General features: G+C 39.4%; 1 protein-coding gene across 2 annotated transcripts in view; it reads left to right on the top strand.

The window, feature by feature from the left end:
• The window catches only part of LOC141387386 (uncharacterized), a 68713-nt gene extending 56603 nt beyond the window's left edge, over nucleotides 1–12110 (top strand). For both annotated transcript variants that reach the window (XM_073957003.1, XM_073957011.1), the window contains exons 2-6: nucleotides 3879–5001; nucleotides 5067–8354; nucleotides 8424–8566; nucleotides 8641–9824; nucleotides 9892–12110. In XM_073957003.1, the coding sequence (XP_073813104.1) occupies nucleotides 4063–5001; nucleotides 5067–8354; nucleotides 8424–8566; nucleotides 8641–9824; nucleotides 9892–10670 (6333 nt within the window). In that variant the 5' untranslated portion in view covers nucleotides 3879–4062 and the 3' untranslated portion in view covers nucleotides 10671–12110. The remainder of the gene's footprint in view (nucleotides 1–3878; nucleotides 5002–5066; nucleotides 8355–8423; nucleotides 8567–8640; nucleotides 9825–9891) is intronic.
• Nucleotides 12111–19573: the final 7463 nt, after the last annotated feature.

A 19573-nucleotide genomic window follows, 5' to 3' on the forward strand; every position in this document is an offset into this window, starting at 1 on the left:
TGAGGCACATTTTTGCAGTTGGCTGTTTGCTTCAAATTTGATCGGTTTGATAGCTGCAGACCAAAACCCGAGAAAATTTTTTAAAAGAAATTTGACCTTGCAGATGAAGTTTGATGGATTATATGTGTTCACAATTTTTGTTCCTTAAGACAAGATCTACAACTTTGCCTCTGAGATGAATTCAAAATTCCTAACGGTTTGGAAGATATAGTCTTGAAAAATTACCTCTTTTTACATCAAAGCCTCAAACCTTTGGAGGCCTACAACCGCGAAAGTTGATGAGATAGGGAAAAACGGCGAGACACGTGTCTTCTATTTTTCGGTCTTCTATCACGCTGCGGTATCAGAATATGGTTAATAATTTTCGTGTTGCACAGTGTAATAAAAGATACACAATAAAAAGCTTACGGATTTAGCAAAAAATAAACAAGACAATGAACCTTAAAGACGACACGAACACAGGACATGCCCGTGATACTAGTTCAAGTTTTTTTTTTTTTAATTTCTGATCCGAAAGCCACTGAGGAAAAACATTCAAGTAAACTTTATTCAATTTATTGCAAGTGGTTAATAATTATCGTGAAGAATTGATGTAATGAAATGTTTTTAATTATATATACGCAACCCCTGCAAATTTCAACAAAAATTGACGAAAGTCGGGATTAATGAAATAAAAAGAAATTTTTATTTAAATAGTTTAGGTCGCTTGAGGCAAGGGGGATATGGCATTCCGTATCGACAAAATTGTTCACTTTTATTTTCTGAAACATGCTGATTTGTGCTGTCTGTACTAATATATTGAACTATAAAGTCTATTACTGGAGGGAATGTTGAGGGATCATTCGAATCTAAACTAGGTGTTGTTGTTCAACCAGTATATTCCGTGTACATGATGTGATCCTATTTGTTGGAATTCTACCCTCCTACTATCTTTCCACGTTGTGATTATCAAAAATTCGTCTTTCTATTTTTAATAGAGAAAAAATTTGCCTAAACCTATAATCAAAGTACCGGTCCGGTAATCTAGTTTCTGTCACCGAAAATGTTAAAAATAAAGTCGGATGTCTAAATTGTCCAATGGGAAGGTGAATGTGAAGAAATAACACCTCATATCGACGAAGTTCCGATCGAATAATGTTGCTGTATGTTTAGGTTCATGTCCGTTTTACTCCACAGTATATTGGGTGCCACCGTGGTGCAATGGTATGTACACCCGCCTTGCACACTAAAGGTCGTGGGTTCGACTCCCAGGCCAGGCAACATCAAATTTTCAACGGTGGCAAAATACCCCTTAGTGATGTTGGCGACATTTCCTTAGTATTTCAGCCATGTAAAATTTCTCTACAAGTGGTTTCTTAGGACACGCCGTTCGGACTCGGCAATGAACATCATTGAAATAATATGAATCGGGGTGCACTCATTGATATGAGAGAAGTCTCCCTTGTCCCATCTGGGATGTTTGTGGAACAATTATTATGTTATGCATCTTTTCCAGTCTTTACAGTTCTATGTCTTTGTTTTTGGATTGGGCCAATATCAAAATGTAAAATTATTAATAAACAAAACACAGATACTTGAAGTACTATATTTTGTTGTTGTAGCAGTATGAAACCTACATAGAAGAATAGATTTGATGCTGCGTTGGCAGCCGCTCGCCGAACCACTATGGTTTCGGGTCAACCCGGTACGTAAAAACCCGCGGAACAAGTCTAGTTTACGCAATACGTGAACAATTTTTTTATGTAAATATTTTTTTTTTTAAATAACCGGCCTTCGGCCGTGGATATAAGACTTTCTCCTATGGACAGGAGCAGTTTCGGGCACGGGAACAAAACATTTTTTAAATTGTAAATTTTAAAGTAGCCTGCCTTTGGGAAGTGTGGACTTCCGCAACAAATGTTATATATGTAGGAAATCAACGTGATTAGAAGTATTGAAGTAATTAGATGTGATTAGAAGTAATAAGAAGTGAATAGAAGTAATAAGAAGGCTTAGAAGAATTTGTTGAAGTGAATACGATTTGAAAATAACATTGTTCTGGAAGAAGTTAATAAAACATTGTGAACTCTGTACGTATTTTAATTTATCTAATTTAAGTTTATGAACCATAATAATAAATGCTAATTTTGTCTACAAGACAATAATCATATTGTTTTATTTGGAACGAAGAAGGTAACCACTCCTACATATATATTTGTGGGTAAACTCGTCTTATGCCGAACCCGCTGCCGTGGGATTGTACTACATTTTATCTTAATAAATAATAACATTAGTATTGTTATAATAAACAGCATAACTTATATTTGAAGGAAGAATAGGGATGCAATGACTTACATTACACGCTATGCCACGCGTTCAATCCCATAACGTGCATTTGTAAAGTAGCAGTGGGATAGGGTATCTCACTTGTATAAAATTTGAATGTTGCTTGTGGGCAACATTGAGCCATTGTGGTAATAAAGTGGTGCACACTTTTTTGGAACAGTACACATATTGCATATTAGGATTTTAAGTTAGTCCCAATTTACATTAGGCGAGTTTACTTGCGGGAATTGTCAGTTTGTTGGTGAGAGAGGGTGTTGAGAGGCAATACCTCACCTCTCTCTCCGTCAAACTGACAATTGCCGCAAGTAAACTCGCCTAATGTAAATTGGGACTTATATTGGGATTTTTCAAATTAGGTACCTGCGTATGTTGTACACATAGTGTGACAACTATGAAAATTTTCATCTATCAAAATGATGTGGCAACTCATATGTAAATTTTTCATTTAGGGAGCGCTCTATTCGGCTATGTATTTTCGTATGCAGTTGAGAAATAAATTGTTGGAAGAAAACAATTTTACCAAAAATTAAGCAAATAGGTAGAGAAAAAAAATGTGAGTGCGATTGTGTTTGTTGCGTGATTTATATTTTGTGGTCATACGAAATTGTATGCTAGTGTGAACGCAAAAACTAAAAGTGGTATGGACTTTGACAAACATAAAGGATGTCGGATGGATAAAAAAGCGGCAGTTCATATGACATTGATAGATAGTGTAAACACCCCTTAAAGGACGACGGGTAATACAGTTCATCCGGGCTTCTAATATCCGGTTACATCGGTTAACCGGTATGCTGGGCTTATGGGTTTGGACCTCTATTTATCCGCGTTCATAATGCTTCCTCCATTACTATTTTTACCTCTACATCTTCGTAATCATTAGCAAAAGAAAATCTGATAATGTACTAAAATGTTTTGCTCAGAAGCAGCATCAAAACAGCAAAAAATAAATGAAATTAAAAACTACTTTCCCCCAAAGTATCCTCCGATTCACTGAGAATTCCCTATATATACTAACCCCCTGTTTTTGTAACTAATTTTTGTTCGTTCGTCTATATTCGTAATAATTTAGGCATCTATAGCTCTCCCCCAGATGACATACAGACCTAATTTTTCGAAGACACGTTCCATATTTAGTAAAGAAATCCTCATTTAAAAATCAGCACTCTGCATTTGACAATTCGTGTGAGAAGAATATTTTTTAGAAAACAGGGGGTAAAGCCTACATAAGGTCGACCAATTAGAATACTTTTGTCAACAAACAAACCAGATTTTTTATTATTGTGATTGGAATCTCTTTGTATTTTAAATGACAATAATGTTTTTGACAACAGATATAATAAGGTGGGGTTATTGGCGGACCTGGTGTAGGCCTTGATATATACTTTTGGTTGAAAACATTTTTTGGCAGCAAGATAAGACAACAGGTGGGCTTACTAGGTATCCTGGTAATTGCAACATGCTGATAACTCATAAATAAGAAAAATAATTAAGCATAATTATATGTATGTATTTATAAAAATTTATTAAAAAATTGTATGTAATTTTCTTTATAGATTGCTGTTTAAGTGTGGTCACAATCAACAGTATAATGTCAAGAATTAAACATGAATCGTTATGATTGGAATTAAACAGTCGATCCCAATAATCTGCGCAAGGAGACTGAAGTAAAATATCCTTGCCATTTATTCCAATACCCGATTACTTGAAGAAATCACGCTTAGATTACAAATTCTAAACATGGGGGAAAACGTTCAGTGTCCAGTATGCACATTATACCTGCACGCTGGTATGAATCTATCGGATCATTTGGAGACCCATCCGAAGGAGCAAGTAATAAGAGCATTAGTACAAATGACCATCTCTGGCGGAGGTGGAGGCACTGCGGCGTTGGCATCCGTATTAAAGAGTGCAGGAACCAGTAGCAATGGTGAAGCAAAGAAAACACAGAATGAACAGGACGACAAATCTTTGTCGGCGAATGAAAAAATTGTAGATTCAAATATTGCCAGCAGTAACTGTAACACAAGTATAAGCAGTTCCGCAAGTAATTGTTCGCTCTCGAACCAAAGTTCGTCAACAAGTCAAAATTCGAACAATGTTTTAAATTTCTCAAATACACACATCTCAGAAAATAGCAGGAACGATTCGATAGCGACTTCTAAGCTAGGTTTGAAATCGGAAGAGGTCCCTGCCGTGAATAAGGAACCAGCTATAAAAGAAAACACAAATGAGGTTTATGTTCATTCTCATCGAACGTACCCAAATTCATCTAATGATATATCAGCCAATACAGATCCTAATTTTGCTATGTTTGGGAACCAGCGTTTTCAACAGCCACAACGAACTGCAGGGAGCCAGCACCATCAGCAAATGCCTCCTCCGCCAGCTCCTCAAGGACAGCATACAGAGATTTCGCGCACAATTTTGCCACCACCTCCACCGATGCCTCAGGCTATGTCGTCACAGTCAATACAATCAGGATTCCAAACATTACAGGCCCAGTCGCTGTCACATCCTCAGCAACAACATCACAACTCTCATCTAAACGGTGCTGCTGGTAACCACGCTCGACAACCCCATATATATGCTGCACAGCACCACCAGCCTCCACCTCAGCATCATCAAGATATGAAAGTCATATATGCTTCAGGATTACCACCACCACCACCCCTGCAGGTGAGATTTTAAATTAGAGGTACTTATAAATTTAAATTTTAAAATATTTTATTGATTACTTGCAGCTTTTCAGTAGCTATCAGCCATCATCGCAATTGCAACAGCATCACCAAAAACCCCCACCGGCATATGGAACAGCCATTAGTCAAATCCGATCTCAGAATAAGCACCAACTTACTGGCCAGTATACTGGACAACATCATCATACATCTATTACTACACATGCGGATGCAATATTGCATCAACAACAACATTTGCAACATCAACAGCAGCAGACAACACATCAACATCATATTAGGATTCATGGCAACGTACCGCCACCACCACCACCCATAGGCACAAAACATTTGTTTTCGAAAAATGACATTCAACAGACAGCATCATCAACTCACCCTTCGCAAAGTACAGCAAGACAAACCGGTAATACCAATCACCAAAATCAAGGAAAATATTTTCTCTCCTCGCATCAACAACATCAACAGCAAATTCAAAGTGTAGAAAATTTAACTAATTGCAATAATTCTGCTGTTACCGATAAAACCGTGAAAGCATCAACGGCAGCTGATAGTGCTGCGCCTGCACAGAGTTCCTTGCAGACACAATTGGGAATCAGTACGACAGTAGCGTCAGCATCAATGGCTGCTGTGGCTGCTTCAGCATTAAGTCGTCCTACGAATTCGCCGTTCGCAGCATTGTTAGCGGCTGCATCGCCCTCCACTTCATCTGTATTAAGATATGCAGAATCTCCGGTAGCTCATTACCTAGAGAGGGATAATGGGGATTTTATTGTACAGGAAACTCCGAAACATATTGTAGAATGTGTTGAAAAGGATAATGGTGAATTTTCAGTAATCGAACGGATATATCAGTCTCCCCCTAGTGTTTTGCATATTCACGATGATGCTGATGATGACGAAGATGATGATAATAAAAATGAGAGTACAGAACATGGAAATAAAGCTGATAAGACTAATAACGAAGTTGCTGCTAAGGAAACAAAAGAAGAGGTTAAAGATTACAATGCAAAGGTGCAACTGAAAAAGAAAGGCTCTTCTTCACCATCAACAAAGCTTGATAACAATATCCATTCAATAAATTCTAATAAAATGTCAATCGAAACTACGACACAAAATAGAAAATCAAAGCACATTGATAACTCCTCGTCATCCGACAATGAAGTTGACGATTTTGTAAGCATTTCGAGCGATAGCGACGAAGAGGAATTTATTTCACACGAACGCAAAAATCTGACAAATAAAAATACCACCGAAAAAACAAAGAAAATTGAAGAAGTTATGACACCAACCACATCATCATCTGCGCCGCGTGCTCAGCACCCATCTTCCGTAAATACAGATATACATTCGGTTCCCCCAACCTCTCATTCAAATACACCGAATATTAATTCGACAGTACACCAAAATACTAACAATACTCGGAAAAAATCGTCGAAAAATACCATAACCGTTTTAAGTGATGTTCAACTGAACTTAAATGAGTATTTAGATTTAGTTGGAAATATAATTGCTTCCAGCAAAGTTGCTGCTCAACGCAGAACTTTTACAGCGATTGCTCCTATTCCTTTGGTAAAAATTGAAAAGGAGGAGCCAATGGATGACTATGCAACGGCGACAAATGATGCTGCAGAGCAACACCCACTACCACCTACACCATTCAAGGCCAACAAACAAGAGACTGAAGATTTATCTGATAATCCTAGATGTAGTAGTACTAGTAGTAAATGCAATAATATAAGCATAACAGATCAAACAGAACTGGTAAAGGATGAAAAAAAGCCTCAGGTTTTGGAGAATATTCCAGATAATAAACTAACAACATTATCACCAATTCAAAACTCCAGTCACGTCACCAGTGTAATACGTATGGCCACAACTAGTCTACAACATCCACAGCAGCAATCGAATCCACAGCATTTGACAAATAGGCCTAATGAAAATAATTCAGATTGTAATGGCAGCAAAACTGAAGCGGAAGATCTCTCTCAACGAAGTTCCTCTTTAAGTGGGCAGAATAAAATAACCTCATTAGGCTCAGGAACACTAGGACGCAAAGGACCGAAGAAACTCATTATTAAGCCAAAAAGTTCAAAGACTTCATCTACTGAATTGAACGTTGACGATCAACAACCGTCAACATCCGCCAAAGCCCTAGAAGAATACAATAAGCTAATGCGGAATCAAGAAAAACCCCATAACGAGGCTGAAGTTCAGGTTAAAAATGAACCTATAACTTCAATTGCATTTGAAAATAATCAATATAACCAACAAACTGGATACAGTAGTATTTTGGAGCAGCAACTCACTTCGAAAGAACCAATAATGCTATGTAAAGAGGAAAAACCATGCATACAAGAAACCAGTGTTCCCACAACAATAAAAGAAATGAAAGTGGAAAATAACGTTAATGAGGACGCCCGAGTCCTATATGATTTTGCAACATCAAAAAAAGGAAACCCTTCTGCTAAATCAACAGCATTTCCTTCTGCTTCGTCTTTATTTGCCAAGAATCAGATATCTAATCAAATGGAAAGTTCGGGTAGTTCCATTTCTAAGGAGAACAATTTGTGTCCGGCATTTGAGGCACAGTCCGCGAATTCATCTCAGCCCTCCTTGGATACAAATAATAAGAATGAGGAGGAGCAAAATAAAACCTCCCCCTCAATTTCTAACAATATACATTCATCTAACGAAAATAATTGTTCAGAAATATTTCCCGAATTCCCTTTTAATTATCTCTGCAACAATAACAATAATAACAATATCGTTACGACTGAACAAACAGTAGATGTAAAAAATTCGACACATCCGACCCATTACTACAATTCCACTACTAGCAATAACACTGCTAATTCGTCAATGGCTTTAGATGATTCATCCTCCAGCAAAAATTATTCGGTTTACAGCCAACATCAACAGCAGGATACGGGAACGGGAACTTCGCATCAAAGTCAATGGTTCAACAATTACCAGTCGACTTCAGGGGCTGGAGCTGCTCACTCATCAAATCAATCAAATTCGAATACACATACACACATATCTACTGCCGAATGCAATATTGAAACGGATGGCAATGATGTTGGAAAATACTTAGATTTGGACGAATGTAAGCGAGAACGAAACGTTGAGGCCATAGCAGGAACTTCAAAGCCTGTTGCACCCCAACCGCCACCCCCCTCATCTTCTACATCGTGTTCATTTACTGACAACAGTATGGCTGGTATTTGCTCAACTGCCGGTAACTTAAATATTCGTACTGATGAAAAAATGCCTGCCAAAGGTGAGATTTCTGAACAGGAAAGTAATTGTGACATTGATAATTCTTGGAGTCAACCGGTAAGTCGAGATATTTTAAAGCAAAAATTTTGGACTTAGTTTTTTGTCCTTTAAACAAATAATTCCCAGATTTACGGAGACATCTCAGCCCGATTCTTCAAAACTACTTTTCCTGGAATATTTCAACAGGACAATGGTTGGAACCACGAAGAATATTTTACTGTACAGGACTTAAGTGCGTCAACAACGTCACAAACTGATCGGGCGAAAAGGTAGCTGTAATCCACATTTATTCGTGTAAATTTTTATTTAAAAACTCTTGTGTTCACCAATATTTTTATTATAGTTTCGACTTTCGTCTTCCGACGGATGAGAGTGCAGTAGCGGCTGGTAACAGTGCTAGCAGCGGATTAACAATGTTCTCCCAGAATTCCAATGATAATTGCAACATGGATGCAATGCCTTCTACATCTGCCAAAGTAAGGAAACGTAGAAAACGTAACTCGCAGGATGGAAAAACATCAACAACTGCCCCAAGGCGAGTGCAACCAACGTCAACCATTACATCGGAACAGCTGGTACAAAGCCAAGTAGAAATGCAGGGCATTGATTACCATTTTCAACAAGAACATTTGCCCAGTACATCCTCGGCGTATTTGGCTGGACCATCGAACGCTGAGACAACTGAAGCAACACCTTCATCATCAAATGGAACGCAAAATCAACAACCAAGAGTACGAAATAAAGTCTACGAGTGTGGTCATTGCAATGCAAAATATTCGAAACTCAAAGACCGAAATGCCCACTTAGTTGATGTTCACAATTATGTGCGCCAAAATAGACGTCTCGTGTGTCTTACTAATGGATTGGCTGTGCCCACGGCAGATTCTTCAGCCATAGCTACGACTAGTAGTGGAGCTAATGCAGATATAAACTCTGATGGCGACTTCAAGCAAGGTATCGTTAAAATCGAAAATGAAAATATTCACCGAGACGCTTTTGAACATATCAGCGCTGATTTGAGTGCAAAAACGGAGTTTGTCGAAGACGACAAAAACAACTTATCTCTTGTACCAATGTCTTCGACTTCAGCGTCAGATCAAACGGGTGTAGACACAAAACAGGCTGGAAATTTCCAACCCTTGTCCGTTACAACAACCTCAAATAAATTAACTACTCTTTATAGAATGTTAGTTACGTTCAATATGACCACGCTAAAGCAAACCCAAAGAATGTCTGAGTTTGACGAAACTCTTATAAAATCCTCAATATTCTTTTGCTACGTTTGTCGACAGAATTTCAATTCCGTGAAATTATATGACGCTCATTTAACTGAACATCCAGCTGAGTGCTTTACTTGTGGAAAAAAATTCCAAAGGTGGAAGAACTTTTCGTTGCACTTGAAGCGACATTTGGGATGGAAAGAATTCGGTTGCACTGTTTGTGATAAAAAATTTGTGGTACGTAGCGCCTTAGTCGAACATATGCGAATGCATTCTGGTCTATCTCCATTAAAATGTAAAATTTGCGGTAAGTTCGAAAATGAAACATACTTTGGTAATAAATTTTTTCTGAATATCACATTTCCCTCTAATAGGTAAGCACTTCAAGCGGTACTCCAATCTTACTCAGCATCGTAAACGACATACGAAACACGTAGTCCGTCGAAAGGAATACGTATGTTATTGTGGGGAGGTATTGCCCTCAAAAGCTCGCTTCTTATGGCACAAAGAGACCCATGATTCTAAACCCAAATGCTGCCCTCATTGCTGCGATCGCTTCGTACATGTGAATTCACTTCGACGTCATATTCGTCTCGCCCATTCAGATAAATTCGATTATACTGAGCCAATGGAGTGTCCAATTTGTAAACAAATTTTTGCCAAGGCGTCTATGAAGGCTCACATGGCTACCCACTCTACCGAAACTCAATATGATTGTGCTATTTGTAATAAGACATTCTCAACCAAATGGAACTTAAAGATTCATTCGTGGGTGCACGCCAATCGTACTGCTAAGCCGTTCAAGTGCGAACATTGTCCCAAAGCTTTTGTTCGTGAGGTTGATTTTAAAAATCACATGAATTCGCATAAGCAAATTAAGCCTTATACGTGCGAAGTTTGCGGATGTAAGTTTATACGCAAGTACAATTATATGCGTCATAGGCGAGAACACCATGGCAATAAAAAGTACACCTGTGATTTGTGCAAGAAATCGTTTCATCGTCACTACTATCTAATAGAACACAGACGAATACATACTGGAGAAAGACCTTTTCAATGTACTATTTGTGGTAAAAGTTCGACAACAAAAACCAATCACAATAAACATCTGAAAATACATCATTCGCGTGATCCATTTACGGTAGAAGTTTAAGCATTAAGTAGAAGCATTGCAATGTTTTGTGTGTGCGTGCATGTGTGTTTTTTATTTCCTTCCCTTAATAAAATTGAATGTAGGAGAAATAATAATAACTAGAGCTAATGTACGGTTATATTGGATATTCGTCTTTATTGGTGGAGATTGGGGTTATGTTCATCGTAGCAAGTGTATGTCATTTGAGTTATTGTATATGACTAGTAGACTACTACACGACTTCAAGTATTAATTATAAATTAAACAACATCCATCATAGATATACAAATTAATTTCCTTTTTCACGTAATAAATTGAAGTTGCGTTCATTGTCGACGTTTTATATCAGTTCAATAAAATGAAATCGGTGTTGGAAGTGAATATTACAAAGACTAGCGTAGCAAAATGAGATATAAGTGCTTATTCTTTAAGAACGATTCCTCTATTACAAATGTTCGGACATAAAATACTTGAAAGTTAATTCGATTGCTCGAGTAAATGAAATATTAATTAATTGCACTCATGCAACGTTTGCCATCCAACATTCCATCTTGTTTGAAGATTTAACTGAAATGTATTTTACTCTGTGGGGACAAATTGCACATTGTGATGAAATCCACTTTCACTGATATTTGACCAACATTTTTACGAAACACATCTTTTGGGGCATATATTTTGATTTAACAGCCTTACCAAAATATTAGAAAAGGATGACTGCAAACGTATTTAAATATTTCGCCATGTTGTCGGCTGATGAATGCTATGTCTACTTTAAAAAACATGTTTATATTCTTGTTCTAATGTCAGTGCAATATTTGTAATTTAATAAATATAAGTTTCGCGAAGGGTTATTCTTGATTTTAAAACCTGCTCCCGTTTTTTTATTAAACTATCCAAATGAATGATTTAGTAAATTTCTTTTTAGTAAAATTGATTTCTTTAAAAATAGAATTATCTTTCCTATGTTCCACATACATTTTTACAATTTTATTTTGTAATTAGAAATAATTTGTTATTGCGTTGATTGCAATTCGATATTATTTTTTTTTTCTTTTAGTATTCTGATTTTTTTTGGGTTTGTAAATTTACAAAAAAAAACTTCGTTATAGTATTAAGATTATTATTATTATACTGAATTAATAAACGAAGTTTTTAATTAGTTTAATTGACGATCTAGCATAGATAACCATAATGATATAAACCAATTAATTTAAACAAATTCAAAAGAAAATTGAAAATAAATCTTACTAATAATAAATAAAAGCTCTAAACGAGAACATAAAACTAGAATTTAAATAGACAAAATGTAAGGTTAGAAGCATCCGATTTAATTACAATTTCTATAATTTAATTAACAATTTACCAAGAACTATTTCAAACTGAAACAACATAAATTTAAATGAAATATAATTACAATCAATTCATTATAATCAATAAATATAACAGTCTATCAAATTAAAACGTATAACTGTTTTTTTTTCAATTGCGTTGGCCTATGGAACAGCTGAAAGAAAGCAAAGGTATCGAAATCATCAAGTTACTCATTAGCTCAATACCCTCTTGAGACTAGAAGACGACGAACCTTAAATGAAGGTCCAAAGCACGATCGTACCCATTCTTCCTAAATTAAAATATTTAATAAACATAACTGTCTACTACTAAATCGATGAAAATGTTATACAGTTACAGCTTATTTGATGGAGTCGTAAATTTGAAATTCTGAGTACTGTTTGCACCAAAATATTAAATTATTGCAGATATCGCACCTGTTTTTTGATATGTTCCAACTCAACTTCCCAAGCTCAGTCGATCACGGATGCTGATTGACTTCATCGGTCATCTCCTCTGCGCGTTCCCTCTGCTTACACCGTAGAGCGCTGTAATATAAAGAAGCCAATATGGCCAATATACTATGTCGGGGATAACAATCTTGGCGCGATGCGAGGGCTAGACGTCACAATCCTCTCTTTTAACTTCTTGTAGTGTTGAACTGGGAGGCTGTGATCGACCAAAGGTTATCTACTCTCTGTCATGTACCAACATTGTGCACTGGAAACTCATACAGGGCAATCATGAATATTTCCCTCGGAATTTTCCGCATGGAAAATAATTTTAAAAAGTGAAATTCTTTTAAGTCATTATTTTAAAACGTTGAAAACTGCTAGGATCATTTAATTATGGAATATTTTTGCCGAACAAACAAAAGTATTCCCTTTTTGAACATAAATATGGAAATAAAAATATGTCAAATTGGGAAAAGGGAATACCGCACGGAATTTTTATTCATGATTGCCCTGATAGTGTATTTCTGGACTGAGTGGCACATACTATTTGGTAGCGATATCCTACCAAAGTAATTGTGAGATCCCCTAACACCGGGGTGTAACGCGACCTCGTGCCCATCGGTGTTCCCAAGATTTGCAGTTACGGTACCAACTGTATTATAACGTAGCCTCGTGTGATACCTGGGCGCCTCAACGAGTATTAGAGCCCTAGTCATGATAGAGGAGGGCTAGCCATGATTGTCCTTTACTCCCCCATTACTCAAATCTATATGGATGATTCAAAATTTATAAAACACACACAAAAAACACCAACCCTTAATCAACCCTCGATATCGACCTCAGCAATGACAATGGACAACGATGCACCCAGTTCAGTAACGACCCCATCCTTGGGCGGGGACGACCTTGACAATGGACGAAGTCAGCGACGCCGTTCATACTCAGAGCAGGGAATTGCTCGATCTCCTGAAGGAGGGTGAGTCTCTCAGACTGAGTCAGGAGAGCCCCCACCGTGGGACTGGGAGGACTCAATTCCTGTAGTCGAGGGACCAACTCCCTTAGGGGAAAAAGCGTCGGTCGTTACCGACAAGCCCGACCTGTCTAGTCAAGATGCCTTGGTAGAAGGGTTGAGGAGGAGGAATTGACAACCGACTCCTCGTCCCAAGACGCCAAGAAGAGTGGGTGCAGACAGCGAAAGGACAAGTACAATTACAAAAGAGCGATATATTACTGCACTAGGTTCATAGGCAGGTACCCCACTGAGGTAACTCGGGCGGAGTTTCGGGAGATAGGGTTGAAGCTTCGATTTGTGAGGCGGTTTGAGCGCAAGTACCCTCACGTTGAGAAGATCTTCCTTCCGATCGACCAACTTCCAACCCCTGGAAACGGAGCAGTTTCTAGTCCAAAGGCTGTGACAAAGGCAATGTTTCCAGGTAATAATCCTTAGCGGACAACTTCGATGTCTGCGGTAGGGTGGAGCAACCTGATACCTCCGGCCCCTAAGATAGCGAATCGCCCAAAACCCGATTCGAAGTTGGCGCAGAAAAAGGGACGATCGCAAACCAACCAGCCCCACTTCGGCTGTTTCGTCGGCGACTGCCTCCGGCTCTGCAGAGGTAAAGAAGAGCGGTGATTTAACAGGAGCTCCGATTGTGCAGAGGACTGGCTCACAGACCACTGTAGGTTCGCCTGCACCCTGTAAGTCTTGCCCTTCTGATGCTGTGAAGACAAGCGTTGGTAAAGCGGGGAGGCAAGTGACTGGTACGTCCGACGGGCTATAGACCTCAAAGAAGGGTGGTAAATCGAAGCCATCTGCGCAGGAATTCGTTAGGAGGATCAGATCTTCTGAGGATCCACATCCGATTGCTAAGAGGATGGTGGAACGTCGGCCGGACAATCACTCGGCCTCTTTCGCTGAAGTGACCGCTCACCGGACGGTAGGAAGGCTCCAACCGGGATAAATATCCAAGTCAGCCAATGTTCGAAACCCCCACAACCCAACAAAAATAGGGTCTCTGGACTAAGCGATGGTCGTTACTCTTTATTCTTTGCATCCAATGAGGATAAGGTAAGAATTATTGAATTATTGATCTGGATATTATTGGATACCTTATAGCAGACTGGAGAGTATCGGAGGAGTGTTCCTTTTCGGATCATAGAGCGATACACTTTCGAGTCTGTTATAGTAGTAAAAGGCAACCGCCCATCGTAATCCTTGAAGAGACAACTGGGAAAACTTCAACTCTCTCGTTTGCCATCCAACATTCCATCTTGTTTGAAGATTTAACTGAAATGTATTTTACTCTGTGGGGACAAATTGCACATTGTGATGAAATCCACTTTCACTGATATTTGACCAACATTTTTACGAAACACATCTTTTGGGGCATATATTTTGATTTAACAGCCTTACCAAAATATTAGAAAAGGATGACTGCAAACGTATTTAAATATTTCGCCATGTTGTCGGCTGATGAATGCTATGTCTACTTTAAAAAACATGTTTATATTCTTGTTCTAATGTCAGTGCAATATTTGTAATTTAGTCGTAAATTTGAAATTCTGAGTACTGTTTGCACCAAAATATTAAATTATTGCAGATATCGCACCTGTTTTTTGATATGTTCCAACTCAACTTCCCAAGCTCAGTCGATCACGGATGCTGATTGACTTCATCGGTCATCTCCTCTGCGCGTTCCCTCTGCTTACACCGTAGAGCGCTGTAATATAAAGAAGCCAATATGGCCAATATACTATGTCGGGGATAACAATCTTGGCGCGATGCGAGGGCTAGACGTCACAATCCTCTCTTTTAACTTCTTGTAGTGTTGAACTGGGAGGCTGTGATCGACCAAAGGTTATCTACTCTCTGTCATGTACCAACATTGTGCACTGGAAACTCATACAGGGCAATCATGAATATTTCCCTCGGAATTTTCCGCATGGAAAATAATTTTAAAAAGTGAAATTCTTTTAAGTCATTATTTTAAAACGTTGAAAACTGCTAGGATCATTTAATTATGGAATATTTTTGCCGAACAAACAAAAGTATTCCCTTTTTGAACATAAATATGGAAATAAAAATATGTCAAATTGGGAAAAGGGAATACCGCACGGAATTTTTATTCATGATTGCCCTGATAGTGTATTTCTGGACTGAGTGGCACATACTATTTGGTAGCGATATCCTACCAAAGTAATTGTGAGATCCCCTAACACCGGGGTGTAACGCGACCTCGTGCCCATCGGTGTTCCCAAGATTTGCAGTTACGGTACCAACTGTATTATAACGTAGCCTCGTGTGATACCTGGGCGCCTCAACGAGTATTAGAGCCCTAGTCATGATAGAGGAGGGCTAGCCATGATTGTCCTTTACTCCCCCATTACTCAAATCTATATGGATGATTCAAAATTTATAAAACACACACAAAAAACACCAACCCTTAATCAACCCTCGATATCGACCTCAGCAATGACAATGGACAACGATGCACCCAGTTCAGTAACGACCCCATCCTTGGGCGGGGACGACCTTGACAATGGACGAAGTCAGCGACGCCGTTCATACTCAGAGCAGGGAATTGCTCGATCTCCTGAAGGAGGGTGAGTCTCTCAGACTGAGTCAGGAGAGCCCCCACCGTGGGACTGGGAGGACTCAATTCCTGTAGTCGAGGGACCAACTCCCTTAGGGGAAAAAGCGTCGGTCGTTACCGACAAGCCCGACCTGTCTAGTCAAGATGCCTTGGTAGAAGGGTTGAGGAGGAGGAATTGACAACCGACTCCTCGTCCCAAGACGCCAAGAAGAGTGGGTGCAGACAGCGAAAGGACAAGTACAATTACAAAAGAGCGATATATTACTGCACTAGGTTCATAGGCAGGTACCCCACTGAGGTAACTCGGGCGGAGTTTCGGGAGATAGGGTTGAAGCTTCGATTTGTGAGGCGGTTTGAGCGCAAGTACCCTCACGTTGAGAAGATCTTCCTTCCGATCGACCAACTTCCAACCCCTGGAAACGGAGCAGTTTCTAGTCCAAAGGCTGTGACAAAGGCAATGTTTCCAGGTAATAATCCTTAGCGGACAACTTCGATGTCTGCGGTAGGGTGGAGCAACCTGATACCTCCGGCCCCTAAGATAGCGAATCGCCCAAAACCCGATTCGAAGTTGGCGCAGAAAAAGGGACGATCGCAAACCAACCAGCCCCACTTCGGCTGTTTCGTCGGCGACTGCCTCCGGCTCTGCAGAGGTAAAGAAGAGCGGTGATTTAACAGGAGCTCCGATTGTGCAGAGGACTGGCTCACAGACCACTGTAGGTTCGCCTGCACCCTGTAAGTCTTGCCCTTCTGATGCTGTGAAGACAAGCGTTGGTAAAGCGGGGAGGCAAGTGACTGGTACGTCCGACGGGCTATAGACCTCAAAGAAGGGTGGTAAATCGAAGCCATCTGCGCAGGAATTCGTTAGGAGGATCAGATCTTCTGAGGATCCACATCCGATTGCTAAGAGGATGGTGGAACGTCGGCCGGACAATCACTCGGCCTCTTTCGCTGAAGTGACCGCTCACCGGACGGTAGGAAGGCTCCAACCGGGATAAATATCCAAGTCAGCCAATGTTCGAAACCCCCACAACCCAACAAAAATAGGGTCTCTGGACTAAGCGATGGTCGTTACTCTTTATTCTTTGCATCCAATGAGGATAAGGTAAGAATTATTGAATTATTGATCTGGATATTATTGGATACCTTATAGCAGACTGGAGAGTATCGGAGGAGTGTTCCTTTTCGGATCATAGAGCGATACACTTTCGAGTCTGTTATAGTAGTAAAAGGCAACCGCCCATCGTAATCCTTGAAGAGACAACTGGGAAAACTTCAACTCTCTCGTTTCCTCGAGGTTGCGTGAGCTTCCGGAGCTTCACACAACAGAGGAAATTGATAGACAGGTTGGTATTCTTCGGGGTTGCTATGAGAAGCCTTGCCCATTAACATATACTGGTAGGAGAGCTCAGCCAGTTTGGTGGAACAAAGATTTGGCCAAACTTGAGAAGAACAGCAGGACAGGAAAGCATATGACAAAGCTAGTAAGTCTAAACTCAGTACCGATTGGGATCTTTATAGAGATGCCTATAACAAGTACATGAGTGAGATTAGGAAGGTCAAAAGATATTCATGGATAAACTTTAGCGAGGCCGTAGAGGGGGTTAGTGCAGCAGCGAGGTTCCGTAAGGTGATCTCAAAGGACCCCAAACCCATTGGGAGCATTAAGCGGAACGATGATACGTGGACTAACTCCACTTCGAAACTCGAATCCATTCATTCTGCTCTAGAGTTACTGATTGGATTGATAGTATGCTGGAAAGTAGGCTAATAAATTCAAGCATTGGGAAGAGTTCCGTTAGGAAATATGTGGAGTGCCTCTACCACAGGGGGATTTTTGTCCCCCCTACTCTGGCTTCTGGTGGTTAACGGGATACCCAAGTAATTTGATAGACTAGGAACTAGGGTAGTTGCATACGCAGACGATGTAGTAATCCTAATCAGTGGGAAATATTTATCCACGCTGTCTGAACTTATACAAGGTGAACTGGTAAAACTCTCACGCTGGGCTCACATCAATGGTCTTGGAGTGAACCCGGCAAAGACGGTGTTGGTACTATTCATGAATTCACACCGCCCCGCTGGGTGGGTTGCAATTGACCCTCTCTACTGAGGCGAAATACCTGGGAGTGGTCCTCGACCATCGGCTAAGATGGAAAAGGAACACGGAGGAGCGCACTAATAGGGGTCTAATTGCACTTTATTCTTGTAAGAACTCCATAGGTAAGAGCTGGGGCTAAAGGCCACATGTAATACACTGGCTGTATAGGACAGTGGTATGCCCCATTCTGACTTATGGATGTCTCGTCTGGTGGCAAACCCTGAACATTAGCACCAACTTGTCCAGGTTATTTTCAGTGCAACGGGCTGCATTGCATCAGTTCTCATCACTGGAGCATCAAAAAGTACCCCTCAGGCAGCCCTGAATGCTGTTTTGAATTTCCAAACACAGTACCAAGCATCCCGGAGTGCCTTGAGGCTTAAGGAGATTAACCTGTGGCGTTGTTCAGGGCGTGGAGATACTAGTATTCTGCAGCGGACAAGCAGTCAGACTGGACTAAGTGACAGAGGGGGTGATACTGATTATATTTCACCATTCCTGGACTTTAACAAAGTGAATGTGTTTATCCCTCACAGAAGTGCTTGGGAGCAGGGCAGACCACTTCCCGATCGTCTACCCATTTTTACCGATGGTTCAAAAATGGAGGATGGTACGGGAGCTGGTGTGTACTGTGAACAATAGAATGTTCATCTGATAAAAACTCGAAGGTTATATTACAAAAATTAAAAAAGTTGTAAAGATTGCATATATATATTTTATTATATATTGTGCAATATATTTTAATAATTATTGCCAATAAAATCTTTTAAAATTGAATTGTTTTTATTTGCTGTGCTTTGTTAATTGAATCAACCATGACCCTTTTTCTCGATATTTTTTGGATTTAAGACACTAAAAATTACAACAATTGTACAGTTGATTCGCTTTGAAAATACTGCTAAGACCTTCAGAATACTGGATATCGGGAGGCATCCTTATATGGGCGCTACCCCAAAGCAGGGAACAATATTGACGAATTTTGGCAAGGACATTTTCTGGTTCCTATGAACTAAATACCTATTTACATATACACAGTCTTACATAAGTATACGCACGCCCCATAAATCTCGGGTTTTAGAAAAAGTAATGATATTTATGAAATTCCAAGTACACAGGTTTATTTCGTCTCACTAATAAACAATATTTAATAAAACAAAAGTATATTCCATAATATAAATAACTGTAAATTTTACAAAAACCAAAAAATGATACTTACTAAAGTATACATACGCCCCAAGGAATTATGAGTATTATCCTACAATTTATGGAATTAACAGCAACATTTATACATTTTATTGTTTTGGCGAATGTGTCTGGGTGTCCGAGATATATTTTAGAGAGAGAAAAAAATAATTTTTGGGTGTTAAATGCCGTTATTTAATGCCAAACTTCTTGTATAGCTCTTTAAAGCGGAACCTTGCTGATTTCTTTCCGTTTTAGGTATTTGAG

The sequence above is a fragment of the Musca autumnalis genome, unplaced genomic scaffold (assembly GCF_047663935.1).
Source record: "Musca autumnalis isolate F117 unplaced genomic scaffold, ASM4766393v1 scaffold_1, whole genome shotgun sequence".
Classification (NCBI taxonomy): Eukaryota; Metazoa; Arthropoda; class Insecta; order Diptera; family Muscidae; genus Musca; species Musca autumnalis.